Source organism: Ambystoma mexicanum, chromosome 9 (assembly GCF_040938575.1).
Source record: "Ambystoma mexicanum isolate Mex_15411 chromosome 9, UKY_AmexF1_1, whole genome shotgun sequence".
Taxonomy (NCBI): domain Eukaryota; kingdom Metazoa; phylum Chordata; class Amphibia; order Caudata; family Ambystomatidae; genus Ambystoma; species Ambystoma mexicanum.
This window is the reverse complement of record NC_090931.1, coordinates 400,647,917-400,668,867: the sequence shown is the minus strand read 5'-3', so window position 1 is coordinate 400,668,867 and position 20,951 is coordinate 400,647,917. Positions and strand designations below refer to the sequence as shown.

The 20,951-nt window shown below is 43.0% G+C and overlaps 1 protein-coding gene across 1 annotated transcript in view; it reads left to right on the top strand.

The window, feature by feature from the left end:
* The window catches only part of GALNT17 (polypeptide N-acetylgalactosaminyltransferase 17), a 2,143,439-nt gene that overhangs the window by 674,243 nt on the left and 1,448,245 nt on the right, over nucleotides 1–20,951 (top strand). The window contains exon 3 of the mRNA XM_069614885.1: nucleotides 19,087–19,253. Within this exon, the coding sequence (XP_069470986.1) occupies nucleotides 19,087–19,253 (167 nt within the window). The remainder of the gene's footprint in view (nucleotides 1–19,086; nucleotides 19,254–20,951) is intronic.

Sequence of the window (20,951 nt, the reverse complement as noted above, 5' to 3'; positions counted from 1 at the left end):
CAGTTGAGTGAGTTCATGGACCCAACCCAGATATCAAAAGTAGGACTAATTTTATTTGTCCTACTTTTTTGTCGTTAAAAAAAAAAAAAACGACTGGACATATTTATACCGAATTTACAAAAGCATGCTTTCGGGACCAAGCCGCCACTGCTGCCACAAATTTGAGGATAATCCGTCCATCGGTTTGGGCTGTGGACACATTTTTTTGGTCATTGCGTATATAGGAAAAACCACACATTTTGGGATCTCCCTATTTTGCTCCTCCCTTAATGTAACCTCACCAAACTTCACAGGATCGAGATGACAGGGCCATATACCGTTATTGCGGAAGTTTTGTGAGGATCCATCCAGGGGGGACAAAGTTATAAGCCACCCAAAACTTAACCATAACTACAGGGCTGCTTCCACAGGCCCTGTACAATATATATATATTTTAGGCGCAGAATTCCTAAGCGACAAACTACGCCTACACCGACCGACAAGAACACTGAGATCAAGCAGCGACATACGCCTGGAACCAAAACCCTACAACAACAAAAAGACTCGAAGGATCGTCTTTCTCTCAACAGGCACCCAAAACCTGTAATAACCTACCTAAGATTATACGGAATACAACAAACCACTTAGCATTCAGGAAACTCCTCAAATCATGGCTCTTCAAGGCATAACCACAACGGAGATGCACTAGAATGCCCAGACATCAAACAATGATGGAAATAACTCCAACCTCGACCACCCTCAAATTGGACAAACACTCAAACCTAAGAACCAACCACTCGACAGAGCATAAAAAATCATGGAAAATAGCCACAAAGGAAGGCTGCAGAGACTGACCACATACCTAGACCCACACGAAAGCCCAATTGACTCCCCCACTGGTACGTACCGGACGAACATACCCAGACTGACAGACGCATCTAGATAGACGTTGGCCTGCGTCGCATCTGGATAGGATCGATTGAAGGCTAACATGCCCGCACTTAGAAGAAACATGAATGCTAACATGTGCCACACCTAGAGTTGTGAATGGCGGCCTGCACTCAGATGGAGTTGTGAACGTTGGCATGCCCACAACTGGACGTGTCCCTGGACACTGGCCTGCGCTGCGTCTGGGAGGGAGTGTGAGTGCTGGCACGACCATGCCTGGACGGAGCCCTGGGCGTTGGTCTGTGCCGCGTCTGGATGGGAATGTGGAGGCCGACAGGTGCCGCACTCGGACAGAGCTGTGAACGTTAGCATGGTAAAGGTCAGGTAACCCACTAACCAATATAAGCTCAAACTCTGCATACTTATCTCACTCAAAAAACTCACACAACCATCTCTCGCACAACAAGCCGCACGCACTTCACAACACTGCAACAACACACACGCAGGAACAACAGCACTTCCAGACTGACTCCGATCCAATACCCGCACCAAAGCTCAGCACCTGGTGTATACCGAGTTGATGCTGCCAACAGAACACCACTCCTCTCACTATCCTACTCCCTTCTTAACCTTACTAACCCATCCCACCTTTATCGTTTACAGATCCGCCTGAGCACCTGGGGACCAATTCTGTTGGTGACGGTGCACGGTACAAATACCTTTAACATTTAACATTTAACATATATATATGTATATATATATACTTTAATCAAACACACCATCTGCACATAGAACAAATAAAGAATACTTTACAGAAACCCACCCCAAAGGAAGAACAGAGAACATGCACCAGACTGGAGGAAGTAGCACTCTGAGCCTAGTTCCAGGGATGGAAGGTAATTCACTAGCCACAAAAAGGATACATTGGTTGAAAACAGGAGTGCTTGTTACCTAACCAGTCTCTAGGGTCCAAGTAGACCAAAGGGGCAGTTCATAGTCAACAGTATCGGATTCAGTTCTTGGTGCACTGACGCAGTCAAACCCGTTGTCAAACATTGATGCAAGCAGATCAGGCTCAGTTTTGAGCATGTTGGATGGTGTGGCCCCAAGCAGCAAATTGGCGTCTCATAGGGGCAAATGTGGGTGTTCTGTGTGGTGAAAGGTCATCTCTCAAAGATGCAAATTGTGGTGGTGGCAGGAATGCTTCGCAGTTGGCCAGGCTGAGTCAGGCTTTAGCTGCTAGGAGGACTTGGTGAGTGACGCTCCAATGGTTCGAGACAGCAGGTGGCGGATGTCGAAGTTGTGATCTTGGGAGCATCAATGTGCAATCGATAAGGCAGCTGTTCAAGAGCTATCTGGGTCGAGCCATGGTTGTAACCCCCAGTTAGAGTCGGCTGTGACTTTCCACTGCTTTGGGTTGTGCCCCAGCATCAAACAGCTGATTCAGGCCTAGCAGGTGACAAGCTTTATCTAGGACATGACACACTGTCATGCTGGATGAAAGTTCAAACAATTTCAAAGTGATGGAGGAATGCAGCAAACAGCACCAACAACGTTCCTCTTGTTCCAGGTGTGGTGAACACAGAGCGATCGATTTGGTGCAGTAGAATTAAGAGCTTCAGCCAGTCTGGTCATCTGGTTGCTGTGAGGACCACTCAGGGGCACTCAAGGATAGGATGGTTAAATTAGAGTATGTTCTCCAAGCTCAGGAGATTCCGGTGCAGAGTGGTAGGTCTTGACCCAAAGCAGAGGTCACTCCATTTGGGCCATGGGAGTGAGTGGGGACTAGATAATTCTTCTGTCATGGAAGATTCCTTCTTCACATCAGGCTGAGGGTTTTGGAAAGTGCCACTTTCCCAAATAATGTCCAGAGATTTCTTCTGAGCAAATCTGCAGCCTTAAAGGATCCAAGAGGGTCTGAGTAAACCTGCAGAAGGGGTGGGAGAACCCTTGTTTTAAAGGCAAATGTTCTCAGGTAATTGAACTAAAGCTAGCCTGCTTTAATTGTTGAATCCCTGCTCTTGAACAGAGTGGATCTTGCCCTTCTGATGTCAGACCCGAAGTGTTTTGCTCCAGATGAAGTGGCAGGGACAGGAAAGAGAGATGTACACTGAGAATCAAGATGGTGAAAATCTCCTTTCATTGACTAGAACCCTCCTGCCTATCATAATTCTGCCTCCTTCCCTTCTCCATGAGAACAAAGGCCATAAGAGATGCAGCACTCTGGTATAAAGGTACTTCATTTGAATGGGTATGTTCCTTTAATGCCCGGGCCCAGGGCAGCTGCCTGTTATGTGGCTGTCTCAGGTGGACATTATTACCTGCCTCACAAAGAGATCAAAGAGGAGGCTGGCCCCTCCAGGTTCCTATCCTGCCATGTTGCGGGCTACTCCTGGCTGACTAGAATACACGTCACCTTCCACAACAGAGCTGACTCACAGGAGCTGGCACATGTGCAATATCAATTGGAATGTAGCGGGATCATAAGTAGTACCATGCACTATGCCTAAATTCAGGCATATCTTTATTATAGAGATCATCCTGTCACCATCTTGGGTTACTTAAGATCATCGTTGTTTGCGTATGGGGTGCATAGCTTGAATGTCACCCCTGTGTGGCAGAGACCTTTCTGTCACTGTGGTTTTAACATGGGCATCTGTGAGCTTCTACTAAATCCACCATTAAATCCAGGTACAGTATTGGTTAATACGGATATTGACACATCAATACATCAAGACTGTCAAATGGTGTGCACCCCTCTGATACAGACATGATCAAAGTAAACTGGCAGGCCAACTCTGCTTTAATAAGACAATAGGCATTCTCATTATACCAGACGCCACAGCGCACACAATCTGCACACTCAAACTTGTACCTAATTCATTTGCAACGCCTCTGCTCCTCCTATCCCAAATTACAGAACGTTCCAGGTACGGCTCCCCCTTTATCTCCTTCAAATCTCATGTGCTGAGTATTGATGTGGCTATGGCTCTGCTTTTGAGTCTGAATATCAGAGGATGATTGGCTTTGGTTGTGCGTCTACTTGTAATTCAAATTGGATGACCGCTCCTTGGGTGGGGCAGTAGTGCACTAATCAATTTCCTGGCGTCTTGGCATTACAAAACCTCATACCCTATTCTCATGAATTTGTCCTTCAAAAGGCGCATTCCAACCTCCTCTCCCCACAGCTAGCATTCAGGCCTTCCAGGTGGTTACAATTAGCATCTATCTGTGAACTGCGGGTGACTCTAACCGTGGCTTCTCTCGTGGGGAATGGAAAAAAGGATTTGTCTAGGAATGAGCTAAATGGAGCCACAGCTCCACAACAAGATGCACTTTTGATTCTGTTCATTGTGTACTAGGCCTTAAAATCCAATCTGGCGGCACTCCTGCCATATTAATACGCTGACATTGCTCCTACCACAATATCTTTCTGACTCGATCCATCTTCCATCTGCTTCAGCTCTTTCCTCACACCTCACTAAAGAAAATACCTTTGTATGCAACTATTAAACACAGGGCCTATACACTACCCTATCTATAACTTCTTCAACCTCAACATTAATATATTAGTTGCTCCTTCTCTGTTGCTACATATGGGTTTCTAATATGTGTAAAAACTAACTACACGTGATATGTGCGCCTTCTGCCATGCAAAACTCACCCTGCTCACATGATGGTACGTGCTAATAGGTGTTTCTCAGCCTGAACCTTTTTGCCTGGCTCAGACGCTGTATGTGCATCCCAATAAAATCTGGACCTGCACGGTGCCATGGCTGGAGCAGGCACTGCGACTCAGGATTTTGCTTCAGCAGGCCACAGATACATACTATTATTTTGGCATGGAACTTGCGAAAGGGGAAGCTGATCAACAGATTACCATTCCGCAGATAGAACTTTCTGCATCATTTTGTTATTCAATAAAAAAAAAAGGCAGACATTTGCACCCTTGCCAGATGGCAGTTCCTCACACTGTTGTAGTGGCCTGTATTGTTGTTACAATAATATGAGGAAAACAGCAAAATAATGCACTTCCTTTTTATGAAAATAATGGAATAAGAAACAGTGGAATTTGCATCTCAACAATCGGGTGAGCAACTTTGAAAAATGATATCACTGGCCCTAGTGATGTGGGTGGTACATCAGAAGCATTGTTGCCAGTGCGCATCCACCGGCGCGAACCGCCTTTGATACAGGGGGGTGGGATGGATGGCCCTGGGGCGTGCAGATAAGGCACAGGAAGACTGCTGAATGGAGACACACTTATGTGGATTGCAGGGGGGGCGGCCTGCTTCAAGGGGAGCCCTGGCTGGAGACACGGGGTCTGAGGAGGTCATGTGACCGATGGCCCCTTGGCGTGGGACACCTTTTGAAGTGTACATGTAGATTGGCACCTTGGCCTTTCGCGCCCCTGACTGCCCCCTATGCCAGCACGCATCCACCGGCGCGAACCGCCTTTATATCAATATATAGTATATCGCCTTTATATCAATGATAGTATATTGTTGCTTATCAATAACAAATGCCACATACCGGAGATTCTTGTGAGCACAGACCCACACTTCAACCGGTGTATTATAGTGGTCAAGACCCTAAGGCCTGTATAATCCAATGGTAATTGTTAGTATAGATATATGTGTGACTTTCATAGAGACATAACCTACTGAAAGACTTTGAACAAGTGTTATTTAGTGATTGCATTATCGAGAAAATGTTATGTTAGCTTAGATAGATAGTGACCACCCTGCTTCACAGCGACCAGACCTTCACCCATTCGGAGCACAGATGTCTGACGTCCATCCTTGAATGGAGAGACACTTGATTCATTTAAAAAATCGAAACAAACATTGTTAAAATATATGTGGTGTTTTATTTTGTATCTTATTTTAATGACACAAAAATACAAGACTTTAAAGATTATACAGGTCAGGTTGCAGCACAGCGAGAGAAAATCCCCTGTACTGTCCGCTGTCACTCGGGAATGTTTCTCTAATGGCACGAACGGCACAGGCGGGTATCACTCTTCGAACGCCTCACGAACGTGTCCAAGCCTCCCGTGGAGCCACCATGTAAAGGAACGATAGGCCACCAGCCTGTACCACCTGTGAAAAGGAATGAAACAAACTGTTTTTAAATGACCAAGATAAGTTGAATAAACGTTTGTTGTCAATGACAATTCTTGTAACTAATGGCATTCTGCATGGACAAATGCTATCTAGACAATGCACACTATTGAATGACTTACATGCGTTACAATGATATGTAGATGTAATTTTGGATACAGTAGAAGATCATGAAATAGGAGTGGCATGACAAGCAGAGTATACTTACTCGTTACTCGGATTACTAGGACGAACAGTTGCGCGAAGTTCGTGCATAAGCACCATCATTATTCTCAACACAGCCCGTTTTAGGCAGGCTGCCCTGAAGTCTGGCAGCTCGGTGATGCATTGCGGTCATGGCTCGCCTTCCGATATGTAGGCCAGGCATCCCGAGTTTTCTCGGCAGCAGCAGTTCTCGTCCTCAGTTGGCATTAGCTCGCACCGATTGCATGTGCACCAGGTGGAGACGCCGTCCATTCGACTAGGCCCAGGCTCTTCATCTGTTGATTCGCCCTGCCAACTGCCGTCCGAATCCCGATAATTTTCGCATGCTTCCCTTTCCAGTAGTTCCTCCTCGGTATACTCGGGCTCGTACATGTAGTGCATTATTGTAGCCATTGTGTGGCAAACAGAGTGAAATAATTTACCGAGATGCTACAGGTGTTCACTCGGGCTACAAGCGGCGAAGGTAGCTGACCAGAGCACTGAAACGAGTCACAGAATACTCAAAGTAACACAGAGAGAGGAATGGAATCGAAAATCTGCTGCTGTGTGTTGTGAAACGGTCTGTTTATACTTATTGAGGAAAGAGGCGTCCTGCCATTTCCATGGCGACACGTCATTAGCTGAAGCGCAGCGAATGTTGACACGAGACGTGCTTTGGCTTTGGGAAATGGGCGGTACGAGTCTGCTGATGACAGGCTCAGGGGCGGGGGAATTGAATTAGTGCCGCAAAAGTAGGTCAGCCAGGGTGATGGAGGAAAAGATTGGATTATCAGAAAATAGCGGCACCCTGGTGCTTGTTTTCGCGTGCGTTTAATGGACGAAAACTCGGGTAAGGTCCATAGGAAAGTTTTCTAAAATCGAGCCACTTAGGCTTAAAAAAACATGGCCGACCCGTAGGGACAATAAAAATGTTTACTAGACCATGCCTTTAAGAAAAAAATGCAGCCGTTAAGCTTTTTCATTGCAATTATTTGAGAAATTAGCAGGTCCCTTTGATATTAAAGGTGACCTGCGCATTCGAGGGGCACAAGACAGCAGCACACATGTGCACTGTACAGTCTCCTTGCATACATTAGTGTTGTGAGTGCGCCCCTGACAATAATGTATTACAGACGCCCAGCACTGACGTGGTGGCTGGGCACTCATTTCACAATGACAAGAAAAATTAATTTTTATTCTTTCCGTAAAGAATAGAAGTCATGTTATGTTATGTTATGTTATGGCTATATAGCGCACGGTCACCCGGAGATATCTTGGTGCTGAAGAGGTAAAGAGCCGAAAGAACATGTAAACAAAAGACAGACCCAATCAGATGGATCAGTCAGAAAAGATGGGTCTTCAAGGCCTTATTAAACAAAGCAAGATGATTGGACAATAGTTTCATAGCAGATTGGAGACTGTTCCATAACTGTGCCGCTATGATAGAAAAAGCGCGCCCCCCAGCCGGGAACGGCAGAAGGAGGGTACGCTCAGCCTGCCAGCAGATGCTGACAGCAATAGGCAGTTGGGAACATAGTGGTAAATTTGACACATAGATACTCTGCACCTTGAACATGCAGAGCTCGGTGCACAATGCAGAGTGCCTTAAACGGAATACGTTGTGTCACAGGAAGCCAGTGGAGGGAACGCAGTACAGGGGATATATGAGGTCCATAAAGGGTGCCTGTAGCCACCCTAGCTGCCAGATTCTGGAGGCGCTGTAACCTACTGGCGAGTCCCTTCGGTTGTGCCAGATACAGGGAGTTGCAGTAATCTAGCCTACTCAGAATCATAGCTGCTGCTACAACTGGTGGATGCAGTGTTGCTGGGATCAAATGGAGTATTTTCCTTAGGATTCTGTGCTGAAAGTGCCCTGCTGACATACCAAGGTCACTTAGGCCGCCAGGGAGAGATCAGCCGACATAATCACTCCAGGACTTTTTACCTTCAGAGATGGTACCGGAAGAGGACCCAGAGAAGAAGGCCAGAAAGAGGAAATCCAAAGTGAAGGGTCAGGGGGAGAACCCACCACCAGCACCTCAGTTTGACCCCGTTCAGTTTCAGCCAGTTGTGACCTATCCACTCTCCAATGGCAGTCAGGCACTTATGCAGGCACACAGATATCTTAGCCTGATCCAGATCAAGACGAATCAGCAACTGGGTATCATCTGCGTAGGAGCAGCACCTGATGCCGAAGGAGCGGATGAGGCAAACCAGCAGAAAGATATAGATGTTAAAAAGAATTGGTGACAGAGCCGAACCCTGGGGAACACCGCAACTAAGATGTGAAGATTTAGAAAAGAAAGGTGGCAAGGAGAGAGTTTGAGATCTGTCAGCCAGAAAAGAACCGAACCAGGTCGGAACCTGGCCTGATTTACCGATCTGACCTTGGCGGGCGAATAGGGTAGTATGATCTACGGTGTGCAAGTGGTAGAGCAGTGGCTCAGACTGCTGATAGCCAACTTCAAAGACAATTCAATAAAGGTTCAGAAATGAACCTCTCGTGCATTGACATTTCCCCTGTGCTTGGTCCAAACAAGCACAGGAGAATGTCATGGATTTTTGCGCATTTGAAATGGCATCCCATTTGTGAATTTGGGATGCGCGTTGAAATGGCCAGAAATGCTCAATTATTTGTGCAAATGTGGAGAGGGAATTGAGCATTGTAGATTGGACTGCATCAAAAAAAGTTTTCAGAATTTGACCCACAGTTCCTATATATTTTATTCCAAGCTACATTGAATGAACAGCCAACTCATTAATTGTAATACAAAGAGCAAAATGTTCAATACGATTGATGATTCCGTTTATGGCTTAATGAAAAGCTGTGTGTCTGCATGTCTGTGTGTCTGTATGCGTGTGTGGGTGTGTTTGTGTGTCTGTGACGTGTGTGTGTGTGCGTGTGTGTGTACACACCTCGTGTCATTCCTAATCTTCATAGCCTTAACATCAAACATTTCTGCAATGCAGGAGTCACACATGAACCACTTGTGAAATGACCGAGACACAATGGTGAATTATAATAATGAAACACCTTCACTTTGGAGCAGTGTTTGCAGCATTGAATTACAACACACACCTACTTTTGTGGCAAGATTGTTAACTTTTGGAATCTTTTATCCTCAAGTCCATGTCGGGTAAACTGGCTTTCCATGACTCCTCTGCTGCCACCAAGTGTACAGTCCAGGCATTTTGAAAAAACAACATTCAACTACGTTGATAATGCCTAATTAGTACAATGGGTATCATTTGAGAAACTCAATAAATTAAATCTTTGGAAATCTTTCTTCATCAGCTTGCATTGTTTGGTTTATAGTATGATGGAACTGTCAGAAAATGCATATAACATAAGCAAGATAAAAGAAAAAATGAGACTTGTCTATTTTCAAACATTTTAAAGAAACTATCCACCATTTCGTATATGTATGTCCTGTTTACAACACTTTCAAATTAAAATTTTTAATACCACTTTTTACAGAAAACAGACTTTTGAACACAAATGCTGCAAGTCTTGTTTAAAGTACCCATTAATCATGCAAGTGTCTGTATATGTGTTACATGTTTAAAAAGTGCATGGCAGAGAAGAGAGACCTTAATGAATTTGGAAGAGTGATATGCGATTATGGGATTTTCATTTTTTTATTGATGAAATGTGTAATGTATTATGTGAGTTTGATATTTTAATTTGTGTTTTTACAATGTCAACAGTTTTTGTGATGTTGTTTTGCTATGCTTTGATGGATTAATGTTATGCAAACAAAGCTTGTTTGATGATGAGGAGGACGTCTTCACAATTAAAAACGAAACATCCTGGATATTTGTTGAGGCCTAAACAGTAAGAAGCACTGTAGAAAGTTGTATGTATAATCCTCATCATTTCATAGTACAAGTCAAAAGATGAAACCCAATGTTTTATCCCAGAGTGTGATATAAACTGGAGACAGATAAGAATGCAGTCCATGTTAAACGTACCTTAGGCAGTCCAACACGAAATGAGCCATAGGTGAAAACAATGCTGAAAGCGAGATATGCATACTTAGTGAGAACACCTGACAAACAAAAAAATAAGTCCAAGGGCTCCTTCTAAATAACTGGGTCATTGGAAAGCAGAAGCACAATGTTATTAGCAGGTACACCAAAGCGACAACCCCACAATCACCCTCATTTGAAAAGTGGGGCAAGCGGGTTATCATCTCACATAGCGGTTCACCTGCACTAAACAATGTTCTTACGGTTATCAAACCCTAAACCCAAGCTCGTTTTTGAAATTGTAGGCCTAACCCTTCTGGTGGAAGAGGTAACATTCCAGTGAAACAATGCCCATTTGCTCTCAAAACTATTGCACACAGGCTCTAGTTAAGGTATGCGATTATGAGGTAGCCACCAGCATGCTTAAGCAAGATTGCATGCTTCACAGGGCTATATCCGGTGGCCCTTGCCACTGTGCACCAGACTGCCAATTTCCACACATTTTTGTGACTATTGTAAAAAGCCAGAATCAGATGTTGTCACTTTCTCACTGAAAGTCATAGAACTTCATCCTACTGATTTAGTAAGGTTTGGACAGAGAAACTAGTTTGTTGACCCCAAAAATTCCAAATATTGCAAGAGCTTACACCAATGTGACCAATGCCCCTCTAATGGTCATGAACACATCTTGGGAAAGTTAAACTGCCTACGGTACAGTTTGTACCTAGTGGTGACAGTAGTGAGCTCTCTGCTTATGCATCTTGATAGAGATATGTATTCCTTTAGTCAGGGATTCAAGGGGGCGGGGGGCGTGGACAAGGAACAAAGCACGTACTCTGGGCTATCAAGGAAAAAGAGAAAATGGCACTGTGGTAAAGTTTCACCATGGCAAAAATGGCTGTAAAATTCTGATGTTGCGACTTCTTGTACACATACTAACTCACTGAACATAAATGGATTTTGAGTATATTCACCTGTAGTGCTGGATGTGTGCATGTACTCCACAAAATCCAGCATTCAGAATCTTTCTCATATACTATTGTGTATTTTTATAATGCTAGTCTGAGTTTTGAGAATTGTTGAGGTTTTCCATCAGTTTGATTCGCTTTGGAAAGGGTTTTGGCCTTTTGCGCATGGCTTTTTCGTAAAAATGCTACCCCTTTATCCTGACCTTAATTGTGTGTGCATTACTAGTTTTATTTGAGTATACAGGCTTAGTAAGCATTCACCGTCTGATGCTTCGACTTGCATTATGGCCCATAGATCATATCATCTCAAGCAACATCATTCTTAGAAACATAAAAACATATGTTTTTGGGGCAGAATATTCTCATAGGCGCCTGGCTCCATGACCACCATTGGTACTGCTGATGACGGATGTGTCCTCAACATTGCTGCATTGTTTTGGTGGAACGTTTATTTGCCCTTTGTAAGACTGGGACACCCCCGTACTGAGAAATTGCAATGACACTCATTGATTAGAAGGTGAACATCAGTATTCCAGAGATAATGCTGACCAGTGAGGGACCTACATAAATATATTCATTTTGGCAGGTCCACCCAAACGTATTGTTGGACATTAGTCCAGGATGGGAGATTGGGCAAAGAAGTTGGATAAAAACCAATCTATCATGCATTTGTTGTCCTGGTCCTTGTGCACCAACTAAACAACAACGACAACCAATAATATGTCATACAACTATTTAAGAAACATGACCTTTAATAATCATGTTTCTAAAAAAGATCAACTAAGACTGTGCAGTGTCCACAGATAGCTACCCAGCTTTTACACAACTAGGCCATGGGAAAAGCCCCGGTATACATCCTGTACGTCTATATTAATTAAATTCAATAGTGGTACAGTAGGTCAGTTAAATACACATGTCAATTTTATTGAAAAACCATTACAAAAGACACATTAATCAAAGATAAAAAAGGCTAAACAGATTTTTACACATCAACATGATTATTCAATCAACTAGAGTCCACTTGCTAATTCGGATATTTACTTTCAATGTCATATATTAAATGTTTTTCTTCATGACAATCTTTAGTGGGTTTATTAACATAGGTGAGTGGCTACTGCCAGATTACTATGTGGGCATTGTCCCTCACATTATCGTTTCTACACCAATTTGTGTTACCAGTTTCGAACACAGCACCAATTCAGCATTGTTTTGACTGCACCAAAAAGAAGCACTAGAATTTCCGTTAATTACGTTGTTTCTTTGAGAAATTGTAAGGGGGTGACATGTGGCAACTCTGATGATGCCCAGCCGCTCCAAACTTTCCTGTAGTAATACACAGAAGGGGCGGAATTGGCTCTTCATCGATTTAAAAAATAATAATAAAACAACAGAGATGTATACACTTCTGTAGCTCATCCATTTTCACCATCACTATGATGTTGGAAATGGAAGGAACATCGCAAAAGAAATACAACAAGGAATTGATTGAATACCACAAGTGGTAATTTCATCAAAACCAAGACTGTTACGACTACAACAGTTGCAAACTCTGAACTAGAATACCACGAGTGGTAGTGGTAATTAGATGCGGAAATACTCCTGTCAAAAATCTGCTCAATTCGTAATGAGACTGCTTATTTTGGAATTAGCATCTTATATGTTAAACTGTTTACATATAATGCCATGGTCTAATGTGGGCAGGCACAGGAAAATGCCCCGACTAAAACAAAATGCCATAAATACAAACACAGATACCTACTGTATATGAACGGTAGTCATTATACCTGGAAGTTAAACATTGGTGGGAAGGATTGATTTTACAGCTTAATTTATTTTCAGAATCAAATCTGAATTACAAAGATACATTATTGGCCTGTGAGCAGTGTTCTTTACAGAGTTCATGGTGGCCTGAACCCCTCCATAAATAAGGATGAACAATAGAATTGGATATTAGGAACCTTATAATGTATATGTATGTATGAAGAAATGTATGTGATTTGGCGAGTTTACTCACTTAACTAAGAGAATTGCTGAGTGCAAGGGTATTCATTATCCCTGAATTCAGAGTTAATTTGGACTGTGCAGAGAGACTTGCACAATACTCCAGTTTGTTTGTTTGTTTATTAATTTAGAAAGCGCTTCTCACCCGCAGTTATCTGGGTGCGTTACAAGAATATTGTTGCTTAGTTACAATACAAAAAATTACAAGTTATAATATAATACAGTATAGTGCCTAATACAAATGTGTAAATATACAAGTTTTGGCATAATAGGACATACAGTAAATGTACAGGGTTAATATAATACATAATATACATAGCTACAGAGATGGCACTATCGTTGTTGGCTGGTCTTTGTTGAGGTTATCTAACTGGGTGGGACGTCACTAGAGATGAGCCAAAGTTTTGGGTCTGGGTATCATCTGCAGAGTTAGTGTAGGTGACACAGAGATGGTCATGGTTATCAAATAATGGTTTGGTGAACACATTATACGTAGTGGGCGATACACAAGAACCTTGCGGGACTCCACAAGTTACGGGGATAGGATCGGCAGCTCCCGATGATGAGAAATCTCTCATCGATCTGTGATTTAAGAAAGGTTGGATCCATGCCATTGCTTCTGCTGAGAAATGGGCCGCTGATGACAGATGTTTGCAGAGCAGCTTATGGTCGACCAGGTCAAAAGTGGCTGACAGATCCATCAGAAGGAGGAGAGCAGATTTTCCTTTGTCTTTCAGGTCGTCGATCTGGATCTTCAGGTCAATCAGGGCTGTTTCTGTTCCATGTTGGGGTCTGAAGCCAGATTGTCGGAGTCCTAATAAGTTATTGGTCTCTAGGTGTGATTGCATCTGGATATAGGCTGCTTTATCGATGATCTTTCATAGGAAGGGGACTGGTGTAATAGGTCTGAGGTTTGTGGGGATACTCAGGTCTAGAGAGGGTTTCTTAAGAAGTGGGAGTACCCAAGAGTTTTTTAGATCAGTGGGGATGGTACGTGTGTCGAAGGATGCGTTGATAAGCGTGGTGATAAAAGGTGCTAGTTCATGGGCAGCTTCTTTAATGGTTGATTCGGAGCAAGAATCTCTTTGACAATTGGATGTTTTGAGTGAGGCTATAATGTTTTCCACTTTGAGGGTGGAAACTTGAGTACATTTAAATTGTTCGGTAGTTCAGTAGAGTTAGGACAGGAATTTGAGCTATTTGCTTGAGTGGGAGGTTATTTTTTTTTGGCAGCTATTTTATGTTGGAGTAGAGCAATCTTTTTAGATAGTGCATCTTGGATCTTGGTGCACCAAGTTTTGTCCTTGATGCAGTTATCTGTTGGAGGTATGGGACATTCCAGTTTTCTTAGTCGGCTAAAGAGTTCTCTGGTACTCGCGGTAGCTTTATCAATCCTATCATTGTAGGTATTGGGTTTGGCGAGGACAATTTCTGTTTTATAGTTAGCTGTACTTTTGAATAGGCTATCTTTGTTGGCTTGGGTGGGCTTATTTTTCCAGGTCGATTCTTATTTCCTCTTTTCATTACATAGGACTTTGAGATTAGGTGTCAACCAGGTGTTCAGATGTGCTTTCAGTTTGCCTTTGCGCAATTTAAGTGATGCAGTTTTGTCTAGGTCTAGGGTGATGGTATTATTATAAAGTTCCACTAATTCTGCCGGATCGGAGGAGGCCGGTAGATGATTAAGTAGAGGTTGGAGAAAAGGCTTGAGGTTGTCCACTGTGATATTTCTTTTGTTTCTGGTTGCGATGGGTGGAGCAATAAGGTTTTGTTTATTCAGAAGTGTGCAGTATTGGATAGTAAAGGTGATTAGGGAGTGGTTGGTCCAGGGGTATGGATCAATGGCTGTTATGGTGGTTTCACAATTAAGGTCAGCTACCCAGATTAGAGTTCTTCCTTTTTTGTGCATAGGTAGGGTTACTCTTTGTGTAAGGCCTAGCTCAGCCAAGGAATTTGCTAGAGTCATGGCAGGTTGGTCTTTGGGGTCACTAAGACCGGTTCCATGTAATAATATCCCCTCAAAAATATCCCCATGCAAAAATGTTGCCGAAAAATGGCAGTTTTTTTGGGGGACATTATTGCATGGAACAAGCGGGGAACACCCCTGCAACACCCAACCCTTTTTTTTTTCTTTTTTTTTTTCTGCCCCTATCCCCATATATATGGTCATCCATATAATATCGCCATGACCTTTTCCCGGTGATATTATGTACGGCGACCATATATATGGTGATAATATTACCTGATACCTTAAGACCAAGGTTGAAGTCACCTAATATTAAGATTTGTGAGGAGGGTTTGGTGTTAGTGGAGAGAAGAGTGATGATATCTTCCTCGAAGGAGCCGATGGGTACAGGTGGTCTGTAAGCATGGCTGGACTGGGCTATAGGGAACTCTGGAGATTTCCTGGTAGGCCTCTACACTCGGGGCCTCTTTTGTGTGGTAACCTATTTCATTTCCACATTTTCTGATAGGAAAAGGGTTGGACTTGTTGAAAATGTGCAATATGGGGCCACTTTCAACATTATTTCCAGGGCCTCTTTTGGTTCCCAGTCCACCTCTGTCTGTAAATCAGATGCATCATTATGGTGCGCGAGTTGGTAAGAGGAAGTTTAACTCTCATCACTTCACATGACTTGGTAGGAGAGTGTGAGCCTGTTCTAAGACCCAGGGCAGATTTGGCGATGAAGGCAATACCGCTGCCTCTAGATGATTCTCTATCGGATGTTACGACTGTGTAATTGTCTGGAGTGGCAATAAGGAGGGAGGGGCCAGAGGCTGCATGTAACAAGGTCTCCGTTATGGCTAGGAAATCCAAATTTCTACTGCATGTGCTACCAGGGATCTGGCATTGATCAGTGCACTACTAATAGTTGTGGGACTTACTTAAGTCATTGATGCCAGGTGTAGAGATAGAAGTATGGTTTTCGTGTGGACTTTATGGAGTTTAGGTAGGGTTTTTATTTTTTTCTGTGGTTGGCTATTGGTGGCATGTAGGTCAGGTGTTATTGTATACTCAGAGGCATTTGAGAGTATTCTAGTCTATGAGGCATATTGCCTAGTTGGTTAACATGGAGGTCGTTAAGGGTGGTCGGCTTTGATGGTGGTGGGGTGGTTCTGAAGGTCTGGTAATTCAAAGGTGGCAGGAATGGGGTAGGCCTGATATGGTTCAGGAAGATCACGGGTCGTAGGAACAAGGTAGGCTTGATCCAGTTTGCAATGTTTGTAGGAGTAGGAATAGTGCCAGGACTATTGAGTTTTGGATTCAGCGTCTTGGCAGTTGAGCGCTGGGACTCAGCTTGGTTGATTGTAAACCCTAATAGGTGAGTGGCAAACAGACTGAACTGGGGTATAGCAATGATGGTAGTGGCATACATTGTTGGCAACATCAAGGTGAGCTAGTGCGGTCACAGAGAGTAAATGCATGGGGGTCTCATATGGCTTACTGGTGTTAACGACTAACAGGCTAAAAAAAGATCACAGTGGACTGAGCGTTACAGTATAGGCCATACCATAACACAATGGGATAGATGTGAGGCTCAATGGCAGTGAAAAATCACAGTAGGCTAAGCATTACACTCAATACCACAGTGGGCTAATTGTGGCCCTCAAGCGCAGGGGAAATCACTGTAGGCTAAGCATTACACTCAATACCACAGTGGGCTCATTGTGGAGCTCAATGGCAGTGGAAAATCACAGTAGGCTAGCTAATTGTGAGGCTCAGTCACAATGGGCTGAGCATTACAGAATAATCATTCAATTTCAGTATAGATCCTTCATTAGCACGATAGGCTAGATGTGAGGTTCAGGTGCACTGACAAATCACAGAGTGCTAAGAATTACAATATAAATTAATCACTAACATAATGGGCTGGAAGTCAGCATAGACAACGTCATACAATTGGTATATGCAGTGAATTATACATTTGATGGTAAATTCCTTAGCACAGTAGATTCAGAGTTGTCTTGTACCTGTGAGGTAAGGTATACGGCCACAGGATGGCATTGCGTTGCAAACTGGTCTAGAGCGGAGGGGGTGAACGGCTCACGCAATGAAGATTGATATCGAGTGTTGAGGTAGTTGGCCTACAGCTGTGTTCAGGCGACCGAAGATAGAGTCTGAGATCTGGTACAATAGGTAGGTGTACTGTATAGTTTGCAGGGTGTTACACGGGTTGTGTGGAGGACGCATGTAGGATGATAGAGTCTTCGAAATGGTGGACTTTGTGTGTGAATATGTGTGAATATAGTGGACAGAGAGCTGAACAGAGTTTAGGAAGTTAATAGGCAAAGTGCGTAATTTAGGGTACATGTTGGGATGTGGAGAGAGACTGCGGTAGGGAGATGTTTGATCTCACCTGGGTAGTGAAAGGAACGAGGCTCACTGTGGCAAACGGGCAAAGAGGGCCTTTTTCTTCAGCCTTCGTCTGCGGGCTGGCTTCCGCCTGCCGGCGGATAGTATTGGATAAAAGCAACTTCAGTTGCATAGCAACATGGAAGCAGCCTCGATGTGGGACCGCGTTGCGCCCGCCGTTTTGGGATTAGGCGGTGCAACAAAAACAAATGAAACAAGCACATTGCAGCTGATATTCCAGTGGAAAATATTGCGGTTCAGAGGAAATACCCATTCAGGATGGCCTCACCATGACAACAGGGCATGCAGTCAGATTGAAGAATTGATAAGCAGTGCGGTGATCACTGTGTTACTGCAGGCTGTAGTGGTCGCACGGCGGCTACTGTTGGTGGCTCCTACAGCAGGGGGAGAAGGGCTCCTGCCCTTTCCTCCACGAGGATATGTGGTGGTGGGTATAAGGTTTTGAGTACTCATTACAACTGGTATTGGCGTGGGCAACCATTACTTTTGAAGTTGCCATGTCCCCATAGAAGGGAAAACACCTTATAGAAATCAGACTGATCTCACAGCCCAGCCTACACTGCTAGGTCACATCTCTTAAGAATGAAACCACAAGTGACACCAAACATGTCTCATCCTTATTGGACCTCTTCAGTGAGCTGTTCTTTGGGACTCTAGGCACAGCAAGCTTGTGACCCATGTATTGGCACACCCACCCCAATTAGAATGACGTATGCAAAATTGAAATGGGAGAATTGTATTTTGTCTGACAGTCATTTGGAGGCATTGTTTTTGCCATAATGTTAGGAAACTAATGTTTGATGGGTCTAATCATTAGAAATGTTATATCTTGAATAGTAACTCATGTAATTTGACATTCTGATTAGGTATTATATTTTTGAGAAATAGTTTACTCATAAGAAATGCAAGTAAATAATAATATTTTTTTTTTTATATGCCTCTTTAATCTAAAGCACTTTACATAGGACATGTTTACATACATTACTAATTCAAAGAATAGTGGGTAGAGGGTAGTCGTTGCAATGTTTTTGTTAAAAAGCAGTTTCCAGGCTCTTTAAGATTTCTTCAGGTAAGTTTATTTCCAAGTTCTTAGTTACATATCCACATGAAGACCTAAAGGACATAAGCTGTGACAACACCGGCTCCCATCACCCAGGGCCAGCCAGCTGTAACCGCCTCTACACAGAACACTCACTCAGAATATTCCATCATCCACACATAAACATTCCACATGACATCTCAAGCTACCTCACCTCAGACAGGCACAATACAACAGTTTTCAATGAAACACGCTGTTAAAACATATGTCACAGCACAGAGATGTCTGCTGAAATGTGTAATACTATTGAATCACTATTATTATTATTATTATTATTATTATTATTATTATTATTATTATTATTATTATTATTATTATTACCTAGTGTAATGTTTCTCTATAAATGGACCATGTCAGGATGAAGGGCTGGGTTGCCCCTGCTGGGATTCAAACTTGAGACATGAAGGCTGGCAGGTGCACAACGTATGTACTTTGTATTGATTGACATTTTGCATACCCTGCATATACTAAGAGCTGGTGTATCTCTGTTTTCTCTTCCAGGTGTAAAGAGCTGAAATATCCCAAGGTCTTGCCCCAGATTTCTCTTATTTTTATTTTCGTGAATGAAGCATTATCTGTGATCCTGCGATCAATCCACAGTGCTGTCAATCACACGCCTGCTCATCTCTTAAAGGAGATAATCCTCGTGGATGACAAGAGCGATGAAGGTAGGGCACATCAGACTTTCCTTTGATAAGGGGGTTTATTTCAAAGCTAGATTTGTTCAGAAAATGTAATGCAATAGTCTCTTGGTGGAAGTCAAGCGTGCCATGTGCAGGCTGAAACACATCTGACAAGCGTGGCATGAAAGTAAATGTTCAATTATGAGCAGTCTTGTTGATCTAGGATCAGTCAGCAGTCTCCAAAATGTGCCTCTCTAGATGTTTTGGACTACAGCTCCTCTCAGCCCTAAACAGCAAAGTCAATGGTGTGGGATCATGGGAATTGAAGTCCAACATATCTGAAGAGCCACAGGTTGCAGCAGCTAGATCTAGCTGAATGAGTATCGGCCTTCCATCCCTAAACCAACGTTTCCATCTCTGAATTAGCATTGTGACCTGATACGAACCATCCACATGGTACCCACGAAAGACCTCAAGTTGTAACAATGAAAAGGCAATGTTACGATTCTGATTTTCGCTCACCACCCAGCAGGATAAGAAGCAAAAAAACAGCAGGCCTGCAGAACCTGATCTGGAACACTAATATCATAGTTAGAACTTGTTTTTTTTAAAGGAAGGAATTACTATTTGGCAGTGTATAAATGTGCGATTATTGGGTGGTTGTGTGAATATTTCCGTAGCTTATTCTGAAAGGTAAAATCTGCATGTGTTGGCATCTTATGTTCCTTATTACTCTATTTGAAAAATGTTTACTAAAATGGCCTCGATATAATGTTGGAAACATGCGCTAGCCATAAAATTAAAGTTCATGGAACAGTCAGGATTCTGCAAGGATGTACACACTTTGGGCTGCATTTTCTGGAAAGTGCTGCCTGAGTATCAAGAGTTTGTTCCGATTTGTGTTTTCTTCACACCGGTTACAGCCTGTTTCAATGGCCATAGCCATTTTCTAAAAAATGTATTGAACTCCTGTGTAAAGGGATGGCACAGTTAGAACTAGTAGGACAAGTTGCAGAAACACACACAGGACATTGCAAATCCACCCCGGAAACACTAGTCAACCTTGAATGTTATAGTTGTGGGGCTTAGCTGGAAATACCCCAAGATTGCTTTTTTTAAACACAATGATACAAGTGATTTCTTATTAGGATTAGCATTTACGATATACACCTCTGTTCCAAAAATGACTTAACTATCCTGATGACACTCTAAACTTTAAATATAAGCCATACCTGAGTTTGAGGTCTGGTGGCGAGCAGCTCTCATAAATATCCAGGCCACATCAATGTGATATCACACATGTGTCGGCCAAGTGAGCTCAACTGTGGAAGGGGTATATGTATTCTGAATGTGCCTTCTGAGTGCTCTGAATCAGAGTCACACTCATTCTGAGAGCATGGTCTTCCCACGGCACACGTTACCACAAAAGGTGAAGGAGGTATATCTCTTAACTGCGTTTATTTTACCTTTATGATTGGGATCATAGTTGGTTTGTATAAATATGAGGGATAAGTAGGTGGTTTAGACATGACTCGCCCCACACTCCTGTAAAGCCGAAATCATTTTGTCACAATTCCAATCTCAGCTCATACTCTTGTAAAATTCCACACAGCTCCCAAACCTATCACTGTTTAGAGAAAAGAATTGGACCTCATTGAAGTGAAGCTGTCAAAATCATGTTGTCCTCAAATCCAAATCTCAAAGATGTCCAATTGATTATATGTGGGTTATAATTACACTTTA